At 41.7% G+C, this 14,841-nt stretch overlaps 1 protein-coding gene across 1 annotated transcript in view; it reads left to right on the plus strand.

Annotated features, from left to right (window-relative positions):
- The window catches only part of LOC139687496 (neuronal acetylcholine receptor subunit alpha-7-like), a 152,817-nt gene that overhangs the window by 72,976 nt on the left and 65,000 nt on the right, over nucleotides 1-14,841 (plus strand). The window contains exons 3-4 of the mRNA XM_071584685.1: nucleotides 3,368-3,412; nucleotides 6,015-6,124. Coding sequence (XP_071440786.1) covers nucleotides 3,368-3,412; nucleotides 6,015-6,124 — 155 coding nt within the window. The remainder of the gene's footprint in view (nucleotides 1-3,367; nucleotides 3,413-6,014; nucleotides 6,125-14,841) is intronic.

Here is a 14,841-nt window from a genome sequence, read left to right on the forward strand (position 1 = left end):
TACTCATGTTTGCTCAATTCTGTTAGAATAAATAATACAAGACTCGTACAAACAAACAAACATTTAAAAGAATAAACTTTGAACCAAAAGTTTGGACTAGGAGAGAAATAAGAGAATATGACAATGAACTCCCTTAATTTCTTACATAAAATACTATCTCGAGTAACCCCAAAAAGCAATAAAATACACCCGTATGCATTTTCCTGAGTTCGACGTCGTAATGGAAGGAGATGGAACTGGAGGGACTGGAGAACTGGCGCAAAACGTGTGATTTTCTGGGTACCAGATCTTACCGAGAAAGGCAGGAGCAATAACGAAAGAAACTCCGCTGCATTGAATGTGTAGATTCACACGGCACAGCTGGTCCCAGCACAACCTGAGCCCAGTATTCACATGTCTATGTATATTACTAGGATTCGGGTTGAAACATGTGGTTCTGCACATTTTAATAATGTATTTATTACTAAGAATTAATTTTAAAAGGCATGGTATTGCCATGAATTTACAACCTTACTCAATTAAAAACCTCTTCTATTCGTTTTTATGGTCATTCTCTTTTTTTTTAATTTGGTGCGCAAAAAATTCATTCATAGCTATTGACAATGAAGTCATCTATGTCTGTAATATAAAAAGGTCACTAATGATCTCTATCCATTGTTATTTGGCTTTTATTTTGATAATTTTCACTATATTTACCAATGTGGCGACATCGTGCTCTAGGCGGCATTTTAATCGGACATACTATACATGGATTGCTGCACATAATTTTACAATTTTTTTCTGAATTGTCAATTCGATTTGTAATCTGAGGTAAAAGTTTTTTCCAATGCCTTTATTTATATTGAAATTTGATATCGATAAGCATTCAGTTTTTCATGGACTGGTAATGTAATTCTTATTTTTGTAGTTGTTCTATCGACGTATTTAAAAATTAACTTCTGATTACTACTGAGATTTAATTTTATCGTAAAAGTGGCTCGTAAACTCAAATTGGCCATTTACTGAACGATGATCCTTGTTTTTAGAATGGTAGATATTCAACCGTACTTTCTACTATTCACTAGATTTAACTCACCATGAAATTTATTTCATTCGCTCCATATTATTTAACTTCAACAAATGATAGCGTATAGTGGTGCTACATGGATCATTGTCTTGCATTTCTTCCTTCCCATTTATGAAAATGATTTCAAAATGACGTAATTGAAGCAAGTAATCATGAGGTCCCTGAAGACCTCAGTATTTAGAATACGTATTCAACATAATTATATGAAAATAGAATCTAAGGGTTCATTCCTATTTATTTACTGTGTTGTTTCGTTCGATATAATCTTTTTGTCAAAGAAATCTCAATGTTTATTTGTCAAATCCGTGTTCAATTTCAATTCATGTCCCCTCTAAAATTTCTAATTAGGTTATATGTCATCAAAATTTTTCATATGAGTTATTTGAGGCAAAAATTGGCCCTGTTTTGACAATTTGGTGTGACGATTTGGAAGATGCAACTTGCCAAGTCAGAGTTTAAAAAAGGGTATTAAAATACAATGTATTTAATGGTTCATAGCTTTAAGTAAATGCAAATAAAAATGTAATATTGATTTCTAGGCTAAATCCTAATACTATCCAGTATTTCCATAAACGTTCGTTATTCACCGTCCAGCAACAAAAGGCCTCAGCGGCAGAAACGTAGACGGCGGCTGTCTCAGCGTCGAATCGTCCCTTAACTAACTGCGAGAACAAAATGAATGAACAAAATTGGAAACTCACACGAGCGGCACAATAATGGGCTGATACAATATAACACAAATAGAGTAGATAGCAACATTTAAAAGGACACTCACACGGTAAATTGTTGGAGCTTTCGGCCCTCTCAGAGGCCTTCTTCAAGGGAGACTGAGAAGTCTCGCTTGAATAAGGCCTCTGAGAGGGCCGAAAGCTCGAACAATTTACGTGTGAGTGTCCTTTTAAATGTTGCTATTCTATTTGTGTTTTATTTTGTCAGCCAATTATATATATATGGTTGATTTTCACATTCTTGAGAGAAATAACTTATTTAATGTAAAAAAATGAAGTTCAATTATTCTTAATGGTGAGAATAGTTAAGGAACTTCTCCTAACTGAAAGAGTTGCAAAAACAGACATCAGCTGACATTACTCTCCTGTAACGTAATGCTTAACAATCACTTATTGATTAATAGTGTGAATAAAATGACTGCCATTTTTATGAAGTGATGACAGTGTGAACCTTAAGTATACGTTTAATTACTTTCCCTCTACAGGATGAAAAGAACCAAATGCTTACCACGAACGCATGGTTAAATTTGGTAAGTTGAGGGCAACTCCGCTCTCACTTTCACGCTTGAACATTGCAATTCTTGTTCCTTAATAAGAAACGAGCAAAGCCCCTTTTCGGTCACAGTGCCAGAGCCAGGGCCCACCGCACAGCCATTTGGGGGGGGGGGTGAAAGTGGGGAACCAAAAAGGGATGTTCGGCGAGGGACGGATGCTCGCGCGTCCGCTTCCGATCTCTACCCCCCTCCCTCTCCCTTCTTCTCATTGCCCCCTCTCCCCCTTTCTCTCTGTCCCCAGGGCCCCCGTCTCGTCTTACTGCCACCACCCCCCCCCACACCCATCCCTTCCCCTCCATCTGCCCCGAGTTGATCGCGGAGCAGTCGCGTGTCGTTTTATTCGCGGTGTCCTCCCGCTGCTGCCGTGCACCGCCATCGCAGATGTTGCTGCGGCGATGGAGCCGTGGGTGGGGGTTGGCGAGGGGTGGAAGTAGGGTTTGTGGGAGGACGGGGGGGATGAGAGGGTGAGGGTTCCGGAGAAGAGCGGTGGGTTGAGGGGTGGATATGTGGTGGTTGGCGTGGTGGTGGGCGTGGCGTGGCGTGGAGGATGGGGGCGGGCGTGTCGGTGGCTGGGCGGGGGTGTCGGCGAGCGGGCACTGTGGCCCTGGGGCACTGTGGTTCGGGAAGTGCGGGGAAGGCCCCACGAGGGATTCCACGCCCTTCGGCGAAAACACTGAAAGTGGAGCAAAATAGAAAGCAAACGGGGCCATCGCTTTGTTGTAATGGAACAATAGGGGTTGCAGAGGCAATGGGAGAGAAATTTGCGAGAAATCCAATATTCTGGGCATTTTTGTCAAGATTGTTATAAGAGGAACGTTCTCAAGAATGGGAGCATTTGTGAATGGCGGGTCATGTCCATGTCAATAGGATAATTCAATCATTGCCTTGGAAATTTCTTTTCCCATTGTTTCCCGCAAATCTCTCTTGTTCTGACTGTTGAATGTCTGTGTGTGTTGGTGTGTATGCAATGTTTCAGAGACTAACACGAGCACATTTTCTTCTCATTGCATGTATAATAGGATGAGAAGAATCAGCTTCTAATAACAAACATATGGTTAAAACTGGTAAGTCAGACTAACTGAAGTTTCCTTAAACCAGAGGATAAAGTCAGTTGTCAAACACTTTTGGCGTAATATAATTAAGTATGCATAACATTTTGAAGTTAACGTAAGAGTAATCGTTAAATCGAGAATAACGATAAGCCTTGCATACTAATATCCTGGCAAAAGGGCTGGCAACTTCATTTATCCTCAATCTATAAATCTTTTATTTCTTTTTAATATCAAATATATACTATTGGTCACTCGTACACACCCCGTTGCTAGGCACTCGAAGATGTAGGAGACTGTAAACAATGCATGACTTCTCTCGGTAAAAGATTTAATACAAATTGTCATATCCTATATTCCTCTGCTTCTATTCATCTCTAGTTCGAAATTTTGAAATTCATCAGCCTTGATGTAGAATTTTCTTGTTGGAAATGTATTGAAGGATCTATTAGCAGAACGCCTTTTCACATTTTGCCATATCGACATATTTATTTAGATTGCTTACCCCATACGAAGCGGTTTAATAACACACACGTACATATGCTAAATTACACCACATAACTCTTCAATTCTAAACCCGGGAATGCCATCAGTTTAACGTTTGGGGGTGTACTACATTCAAAACTATGTTTTTAGACATTTAAACAAAATATTCGTTTAAATAATATGATGAAGTATTCTGATTAATAAATCATACTGTAATTAAAACTAAGTAAGCATAAAATTATGATCGTATAGCTTAAAAATTTGAAAAAAATGTGAAAATTCAATTTCTTTTTAAACTTTATCAAAAACACATTACAGTACAACGGAACAAGAAAACAAAAGGAATAAAAAAACTTTAAATAACTAAATTATCAATCTCGTTAAAATGTTTACTCAAGAGATAAAAATATTAAAAATTGTAATAAATAGATGCATCGAACTCGGTATGGCATTTTTAACGCTGAGCATTCCATGTCAATGCATGAATGCGGTTAAAAAGCTTATAAAAATGCAAGCATGTGGTCATAAACTTTGATCCTCTCTTTTCTCAATCGCACGTTTTTACTCACGAATGCAACGGAGCCGTAATGTAGTTGAATGTGAACTTGCACCCCCTGCACGAAGGAAAGCATTGAATGCATTTTTTTCCCTTCCGCTCCCTCACCCCAATCGGTTCCTTCTATCTCCCAACCCACATCATTCACTCTCACCAAAGCACCATTTGTACGTGTTTTTTGCCCTTTTAAGTAAAACTTTCTCTCCTGGACTTTCATTTCCAGATGAAAGCTTTGCCGGAGGCATGTTTCTGCGCTAGTAGTGTTTTGTTGTTCGGAAATATCTATTATGATGAATATTGTGCAACCAATGAATCCCATCGGAACGCAAAATTACATCCTGTTTCCATCAATAAACCCTTAAAAAACCATTGAATTCAATTTTTTTCACTATACTAAACATACTATATTTTCACGTCTCAAGAACAGAAAAAAGATCACTATTTTTGACGTATTTATCGATGTAAAGAGTTTAAACGTTCAAGGAATAAATAAATTTTTCAAGATTTTCAAATGAATAAAGGAATCTCGTTAGTAGTGGCGAAGAAAACTGGGATATCATTGGTTGTTGCGCACGCGTGAATGACTAATATAGGCTTCACGCTCTCAAATATAAAAATGTCCATTTCAATCGAATGACCATTTCCACATTCACTTGCTATGCTTCAAGTTCCATTCATGTGCACTTTTCCCTGATGCGCACATGCTATTTTTTTCAAATATCTTTTTTAACTCATCAATTACGTAAATTCCAATGAACGAATCTGGAGTCTGCTCAACAAATTTTCGGATGAATCGCACACATTCCATTCAACATGTTCACCGGAACGTGTTCATTGATTTATATGCATTTAACAAATACCCTAGCATGATTTAGGGCATAGCTGCACAATTTTTTCTGCGGACACCACTCGAGGCTTTACTGGCACCAATGTAGTCTCGAACAATGCCCAAAATATTTGGCTGCTATCGTTCACTCCTTTCTGCTTGAATAGAGAGAGTAGTCGTTGAATTGACGAAGCCAGAGCAAGTGAGTGCGGTAAAGGGAGTCCGATGATTAAATTATTAAAAATATAGAAAAATTATTTCTTTCGTTGCTAGTTTGAAATATTAAAATGGCATTCATTGGAATGCTTTCTCTTTAGTTTCCCCGTAGTTCTTTGAAAGTTCACCACGGTTGCCGCGGAAATGCAAATACTGATCATTCTCCAATTTGTTTCTCTCTCTCTCTCTCTCCTTTATCATCCCGTTCCCCACTCCCTATTGTCCTCTCTTCTCTCCCACAATAATCCACGCATCTGTTCTCTCCCTTGCTAACACAATGATCCAATTATATTTCCCTCCTAACATTCCTACCTCCCGAACCCTAATGATTTACGCCTTGGCCTCGCCCGGTTCTCCCTGCGAACCCGTATCGTGCCCCTTCCCCCCCCCACACACTTTTTCATTCCGTCCCCTCTTATACCTCAACTCTCCTCGCATTTCTTCCTCCTTCTCTCTCTTTCCCTCCCCACCACTTCACCCTCCTCATCCCACCACCCCCCTCCTCTCGCCCCGCCCTCTTTTCATCGCCACAGGAATGGAACGACGTTAACCTTCGCTGGAACTCTTCTGAATTCGGGGGCGTCAAGGATCTCCGGATTCCTCCGCATCGCATATGGAAACCTGACGTCCTCATGTACAACAGGTAGGAGGTCGAAGTGACTCCGGTCCCCCCTCGCTCACTGATTCTTTTAAGAGGCCTCCGACGCTGCGAGGATGCGTGTGATGGAGCAGCGCGTCTACACGCACGCACGGGTGCCGGGGAGCGCGATTCTCGCCCGCAGCCTCTTTCTCTCTCATTCTGCTCACCTCTCTAACCTCCCCTCCCTCCCTCCCCGTCACTCTCACCCCACGCCCCCTCTGCCATCCCTCCGTACCGTCGGCGCAGGCGCCCCGGCGCTTCCGCTCCGCATTGTTGTTTGGCCATGATCCGATCGATGCCTTTGTTCTCGTGAGAATTTCCGCTCACACAGCGGGGAGAGAGAGGGCATGAACGCGGGCGGTCGCCCTTGCCCGCTATTTCGTCATTCATTCTTCAAACTAAGTCGCTGGTTATGTCATGATCGATCGAGTAATCGTAATGTGTGGGCCGAATGTTGCATACGCAAATAGCAGTTCATATTAAGCAATTAAGGCCATCTGTTTGTAACGGGGTCGAAATTACAAGTCCGAGAAAAGTGGTTGCGACAGGCGTGGAAACATCCAAGCGAATTCTATTTTATCTTGATTTGAATACTGTGGAAAATGTTTTTTTAAGAGGGTTTTTTGGGCATATTTTGAAAATTTAGACGCGAAAATTTGTGTAGTGTCACTTTAAACATTAATTTTGATTTGATTTATAGAAATCTATACTTGGAGATAATTTAAAAAAAAATGGAAATGTCCATTTTATTTTCACAATAATTTTTATCAGATCGGAGAAGAACATCTGCAATTTAACTGATCCCATTCTAACGCCTCGGATGTTTAAGAATCTTCCGGATAAGGATTTTTTGGAACTCTTTAATTGCTGAGAAGTTGCGCCGTGCGTGAAATAAAATATTTCCCGGCTGGAACAAGGCTCAAAACTTAGAACAAGAGGATGCTCATGTCATGAGATTTATGCCTGCGGAGACCTGCGCGTTAGCTTGCCAATCCTTCGGGTTAGTGCGCAATCCAGCCAAAGATGAGCTCAAGGCAAACTTAAGGCAACCTTTTAAACAACGCGAATTGTTTTCAAAAATGAACGAAAAACATTTAAGGTTTTCCTGGGTTATAATTTCTGGTTTCTCTCTCTGATCAACTCCAGTTGATTTAGATCGTAACTGTTCTTAAGTCAAGGAATGTGAAAATTGAGGATAACCGTAATACAAGAGCTCTAGTAGAACCGCTAATTATGATAATTCCCTAGGAAAATAAAAGGAGTTAACTGATGCCAATGGTGCCATTTGAGATTGGTAAAAGGGGATGAGTAGGATTTCTATCCGGAGTGAAGCAAGGGTGTGGACAAATCTAGATTTTTAGAATTGACTTGCTCTTGATTAAAAATGTCAAAATTTTACGTGGAGTAACGCCCCATTCGACGAATGAAGGGCGATACTCTAGCACTCTTAAAGAATTAACCACTTGGAGATCAGCACATCGTTTAAAAACTCGCTACTGCGGGGAATCAAACCCTGTCCCTGGGCAAGGGAAACCGTTGTTATACCTACCGAACCAATTGTGCCATACCTACCCTCTTGTGCGGTATTGAAGAGCAGTCATTCCTTTAATGACCAATTCACTCTTGAGAGAGAAAGAGGGTCTACCTGGGTTGCAATCTTTTTATTTTTGGTGTGCCTATTGTTTACCCGTAAACCCCAGGCCTAATAATTGTGTTTAAATACTTATTATGAGTTTACTTCAGTGAAACGCCAGTGAAATATGCCTTTAATTCTAATTGGATTTATGTTTAACTTCTTCTTTTCAGAATCCTATTTATCTTGTTCATTCAAAGTAAGTTTCAATACTCCATTTTAAAATTCTGTGGTTATGTATTATATTGGAATTCAGATTGATATTCTGCGTTTCTATTTATAGAAACATGCATATTTATAGAAAAATGAAGCATTTATAATTGTTGCTTAAAATTAATTTTTATATTTTAAGAGAATTTCACGGCTTAGTATGTTAGAGTGGATATTTTGTAAGAACACATTTCTGCAACATTCTCTTTGACAAACTAAATTTAAATTTTCGTCACAAAAAGAAAGAAAATGCATGAATATTTTATCGCACTACAGCATTTTGAGTTGCGTGAGCTTCGGTTTGCATTGGTGGCTGTTTCCATGCTTTCTCAACTTATACACCATTTCATTCAACATATGATTACGAGGATGAATTAATGGTATATCAGACTAACCAAGAGTTGACAGAATATTCTGTTGCCTTAAAAAACCATAAAAAAACCACAATAGTAGGGCACCTCTTAATAGCAAATTTTTAAAAACATCAAATTAAACTCATGAAACAAAATGTTCTAATATAATTAAATTACTCTTATAAATAATCAATCTGTGAAATAAACATTTTATTTATATGTAGAAGCACATTACGGAAAGATATGAATTTACATTTTTATTAACCAAAAAATGCAAAAAAAGTCTCGAAGTTATGTCCATCCAGAAAGACTTATTAAAATACGGACATTTTCTGAATATTTACTAATCACAGTAAATGAAATGAGTGAAATGAAATTTAATACAAACCTTGACGTAAATGCCTTTAATTGGAATTCCCGAACACTGATGGCACTCTTTAATCATTTAACCTATGCAAAGGAGAGTTATTTGAACTATTTTGACAGGAGGAAGAATAGGGAATAAGGCCGATGGATTTAAGCCTTCCCTTGAAATAACAAAATGATGAATGACAGGTTTTCAGTATTGATGAATTAGGGATTCTCGACTTGGTGAAAATAATTTATGAAAACCCTTGAGGGCAACATTTTTTATTAAAAGCGGGAGTCCACTCGTCAGGACGTACAATAAGGATAATTTCATTCCAAGCCAAATATGGTAGTCAGAGTCTTTTAAGACGCCGGGGTTTTTTATATGAGGGAACCACCAGTGTCATGGCCCAAGGCTTTAAAATGGATACCAGGGGCAGCGGAGGTGAAGCCGGCGGGGGTTATGGCGGTCTCGCGGAAGGGGGAGCGGCGGTGGCGCGGGAGCAGGTGCGCGGTTTACCCGGAGTAAATCGCGCTTACCTTAATGAAATATGAACGAGGAGAGAAGAAGAGCTGGTTGGGATGGGGGGAAGGGGGGGGCGGCGGCGATAAGGGATATAGCCAAAGGGGCGTTTTTGACGGCAAGATGGAGGACTCCGTGGGGGCAGGGGGATAGAGATAGGGGAGAGAGGGTGGAGGTGGCGGGGGTAACGTTAGATGTGTGGGTGAGGACGATCAGGAGATGGAAGGGCCGAAGGGATATTCCGGGGGAAGCGAAATGGGGGGTCGGGGATTGAAGGGGGACGCGGGTATGGGGGGGGCAGGATGAAAGGAGAGCCGGAGAGCGCAGAGGTTGAGCGGAGGCGTGAGGGGGAGAGGGGAAGAGAGGCGCGTGATTGAGGGAAAACATGGGGGATGAGAACGGACGACCAAGGTGGCGAAGGGGTGGCAAGGTCGGGGGGGGGGGGGCGACGGTCCCCCCTTCCCACGTTCGGGCCCCACCGCACGGGTCTATCCAATTGTTTGCTCAGAAAATATGCGTTTAACACTTTAAGATGGACGGAGGGAAAATTAAGGTTGTGATTCCTCGCATGTATCGAATGGCAATCGCGGAATAGATCAAAGTTTTGTGGCTCCGATGTAAAGGGAGGCCCGAAAGTGTGGTGATTAAAGGGATTGATTGGCGAAAAAGGGAAAAGACATCGATGTCTCCTGGAAATATGAGTGAGTTTGATGATTTTGTCATTATGATATCTGCTGAAGTTTTGGAGTATTTTAACCGAAGCCAAAATATTTGCAATGGATGAAAATATATATGAACCTGGGAATATGTTGTCCGAGACGTGTAGCAGTTATAAAAAAATGAGAGCTATCGGAGTGGGTGCGAGAGGATTGGTCAGGGGCTAAAAATGATGAGCTCAATATCCGTTGAAGCTGAAAAAATATTAGCGCAGAGGAAGGGTCGAAGCGGTTGATCCTTTTATTGTTATGATCTCGTGGAATTCCGGGGAAATAACTGGAGGCGTGATAAGGAGTGGGGGCGGACAAAGGTAGAAAAGGGAAGAGGATGGGGTTTAGAGAGGGGTTATTGAACCAGAGAAGAGGGCACTGTGATTAATGTGAGAGGAGCAAAGTGGAGGGATACTGCGGAGGGATATTAGAGGGAGATTGGATGTGATTAAGGAGATTAGATTCCGGGACTTGACCGAATAGCAAGTTTACGGGGGTAGCAAAATAGAGAAAAAGAAAGGCACTGGGAGAAACAAAATGAGGGGAAGAATGCAGAGTGGATAATAGAATGCAAAGAGAAACATTCAGTGGTACAAGGCGTGGCTAATATCATGTTTTTTTTCTCATTTGGAGACCTATATTTGCACACATGAATGTCAAAATCATATCCCTTTTGAAATCTTCGTAACTCACGTTGGAAGGGGAACTCAAGAAAAAATTGCTCAAAAATACTAGCAAAATCCATACAGTTTAATTACGTTTTTTTATTCAACAGGATGAAATTGCATATTCATTCACCTACTGCCACACTATAGAGCAATATATTTTCCAGATCGTAATTTTTTTATGAATTGTTATTCCTTTAACAGGACTACCATATTAAGGTTTACATAACAATGATTACATGAGTTGAATGATCTCATTATGTCACTTTGAAGAATTATATTAAATATATTTAAACTGTGAATTTCATACCCAAAAAAAATACGGAATCATTGATTGACATGCAATGTTCTCGGGAGCGAAAGTAATGGCACCACTTGTTTGTTTATCTTCAACAAAACCTACACCAGTAACAGAGATGAAGAAAGCATTTCAACCTTCTGGTCTCTTTGAAAAATAAAATAAAAACAGCATGGACAGGACTCCATGTGAAAATTTCCCCACTAAATCAAAAATTCCAGCACAGTCATTCGGGACTTAAAAGTAAGTAGAATCCATGAATTGCGATTTAATTGTTTTTTCGCTAATAATTTACAGAACTATGTTGCATATTACTGGACTTAAATGAGCCGGTGCCAAAATATCAGCTGGGAAAAATGGTATGTAGGTTCTGTTTTTCATCTTCCTGTATGTGTTTAATGAATTTCAGTTCTCATAAGCGATGTGGAAGGGGCTGGAGTTTCCGCTCATGAGCCTATTTTTCGTGTTAAGTTCTCTCCTTATCTTATGCCCCCCCCCCGTCAACAACCTTCTACTGCCCGAGAGCAACCAACCGTCGCTCACTCCTCCCTCCCTCTCCTCGCCTCACCCTCCCCTCACCGCCCCCATCCACACACACAGTTTTATCACCCCGCTTCGACTCGCTCTCCCCCCTCTATCGTCCCCTCTTCCCCTATCCCCTCCACCTTTCACCTTTCCACCCCCTTTCGTCGCGGCGGCGTGCCTCCTTCCCCATCCCCCAGCCCAAAGACCTCTTCTTATTCTTTCGTGGCCACTTCTTTTATACCTCTACGTCACCTTTTTTTGTTTTCGCAACCCCATCCACTTTTACTCCGACGCGGCCCCCATTTCACTCTCCTTTGAGAATTCCTTCCCCCCCCCCCATGACCCCTGGTCCCCCTCTCTCCTCCCCCCTTACTCTTCTTCTCCTCCTTCCCCCCCCCCCCGCTCCCCACCCCAAACATCCACCGACCTCCGCTTCCGTGTGTGCTCAATCCCTCTTCCCGCCTCCTCCCCTTCCCCGAAAATTTGTTACACTGTATCGGATTCCAATAATTCAAGAGCCATGTAACATGTCAGTTGCACAAAGAATCAAAACCCTGAACGCAAAGAAAACAAAAAAATATTATTCTCACCACTTTTGAGTTCTCTTGCTTCTTTGTAGACGAGGCTGGGGAACTATCATGATCTAATATAAATTTAAATCATCCAATCTATTGTTTCCCGGGAGAGATAATGTGGTGAATTTGACACAATTGAAATGATGATGCTGATAATGATCTCAAAAAAATCCTTGGAAAATAACTAATAACCACCTGAAAATACCCGTAAAAATGTTTGAATGTGATAGACATGTTGGAAAATTAATTTCTACAAGAACAGTCTATAAAACTTTCCAAACCTGAAGAATAATAAACTGCACACTTTGGTCTACTTGAGCGAAAATCAATTTTAACGCAACGTCCGAACGGAATTGAATGCATTCCTTTCGGTTTTCCCTAACAAATCACGAGCCCCTAAATTGCCTGTTATGCTTTAAAAAAATAATCTCTCGAAACACTTCCATCCAGCACACGAAACGATTCTAACATACAAAAAAATGAAGTGCGTACCTCGGGGGAAACCTCCTCCGAAGCCCTCGTATCCCTCCTCCCTCACCCCGGCTTCTCCCACCTCCCCGCGACCCTTCCCCTGGTCGCACCATTCCCACCTCCCTCCCCCCACTCCAGGTCCTCGGCGCTCCCTTCCACACCTCTCCCCCCCTCTCTCTTTTTTTGTGAGTTTCCCATCTTTCTTTTCACCACTCTCACCCTCTTCCTTTTCCCCTCCATATTGTACCCTACGAAAATTGCTTTGTTGATTTTTACACCGTCCCCATAATATAATCTCTTTTATGTCCTCTTGAAAGCTATGAGCATCAATTATCTCACACTTTGCCAACAATGTACTTATGTTCATTCAATTTATTTAGTTTATTTTTTTTAATTTCATATTTTAGTCGCTAATTTTCATGCCCTCCAGGGACTTAAGTTGCACCTCGTCAGGTGCAATTCATTTTTTAAGAATTTTAAATTGTCTCCCCACATTAATATGTGACTGTCGTTGTTATATTTCCACATTTTGAAAAAGAAAACCAAGCATCTAAATAAATGCACCTCATCCCCAGGAGTCTTCTTTTATAATTCTAAGCTCTAAATGTGGATTATTTTCCTTACTGTTCCAACATACCTAAATCTAAAGCTTTTTAATATAATAATTAACATCATTAATGTGTGATTTTTCTGATTTTGTTAACCTATTTAACAATTGAATCTACCTTCCGACTATCCGCTATCCATTTCTCTTTAAAAAAAATCCTTAATCAATGTTGGTGTTGCTCCATTAAAAATGTTTCTAGGGTTCAACAATCGTAACGCAAACTGCGTCCGGCGGAGTGAATATGATACTGATCAATTCAGTGTTCACCTCCTGCACCCTCGTTTAACAGAGAACGTGTAATTTAATAATAATACCACCTTAGTAGGACCTCTTTAAAAATACCTTGTGTAAATATTCCACAGGAAGGAGAGTGGGCCTCCACAAGAGTGAAGAGGTGGCACCCCTGATCTTTCCAGCACTAAAAGGGCCCACGGGATGTTGTAAGGGACAGGGAAGGGGTAAAGGTGGAGGAGGGAGGGTGAGAGCGGAGAGAATGGGGTGGGGGGTGGTGGGTGGTGCTCTGCGAGTTGTAGGGAAATGGGAAGACGCCTAGCGGTTTGGAAGAGTTCCAACCGCGCCGCGGCTTCAAGGAGGAAAATTTCTTTTGGGATTCAACGCTGAGGGAGAGAGAGAGAGAGAGAAAAAAAAGAGGACGGGAAGATGGAAGGGGTTTGGTGGGGAAGAATATGGAAGGGGAAAGGAGAGAGGAAGAGAGAGAGAGAGAAAAGGAGGAAAGGGAGTTAGAGGGAAGTTGATGGCTGGAGTGTCGTCTCACTCTAACCTCATTCGATTCAGTCTCAACTTCTACTCCTCCTCCTCAATATCTCACTTATTCCTGCCAACATTCCCTCCTCCCCCTCTCCCTTACCCGTCCTACCCTTCTGCCCTTGTGTCTTGAAACTGAAAGCACTTCCTCCCGGTTCGCCTTTCACTACCCCCATCTATCCGTCCCTACCCCCACCCTTGGATGACTTGTCCCCCGTATCCGGTCCCGCTCAACCACTCCACCCTGTGGTGGTCCTCTCTTCCTTCCGTTCCATTCCTAGAATCTGTCACCCACCCTCGATGCCTAACCCCAATTAGGTTTGAGCCTTATGAGTCTTCACGACGTGACCGATTTTTTTGGGAAGTCCTCCCGCAGGATTTTTCACCAAAATTCTGGGTCTTTCTGGCTCTATGAGGTCATTAAGGCTCGGTCACGTCATGTGCCTCGTGGAACAAGCTCGAGTTCAAACCGTTTGAGTTCGGGAAACGAAGCAAATTGGCATAAAATTGTCGTGTCTGTTTCAAATAAACCCTTCTTCAAATCTCTCTCCTGGATTCACCATTCCCGTTCACAACTCGCCCCTCATTCCCTCCTCTCCTTTTCCCTTCCCATCCGCCCTCCTGTCGCCGCTCACTTCCTGCATCTTCACTCACTAGGCCTATTGATGATCAATGCCCACGTTGATCCGGTCAGATTCCTGTCGTCGGTTCCCTACTGTCGATGCTTGATTCACGTTTCACGTGGGCAGTATTTATGAAGCACGTAATGTGGTTGATATCGCTTGGTATCCTTGGCCTCGATACGAGTGTAAATGCAGGGGTAATAATAGAAATTAGACTCATTACGTGTCTACATTTTCTTTTTTTAAAGAGAATCGGAATTTCTAAAAAGTTTTAGTAGCGACAATGGGTCGCGGAATGAGAGAATGGCGGCATGACCCCCTCCGAACCCATTCCCTTCTCTCGTGACTCAGATTCCCTCCTCTCCGTCCCCATCCCTCCCCCACCGGCCCCCTCAACCCCCGACACATGTCCTTTGT

Source organism: Hetaerina americana, unplaced genomic scaffold (genome assembly GCF_022747635.1).
Source record: "Hetaerina americana unplaced genomic scaffold, ioHetAmer1.1.p SCAF_1, whole genome shotgun sequence".
Classification (NCBI taxonomy): Eukaryota; Metazoa; Arthropoda; class Insecta; order Odonata; family Calopterygidae; genus Hetaerina; species Hetaerina americana.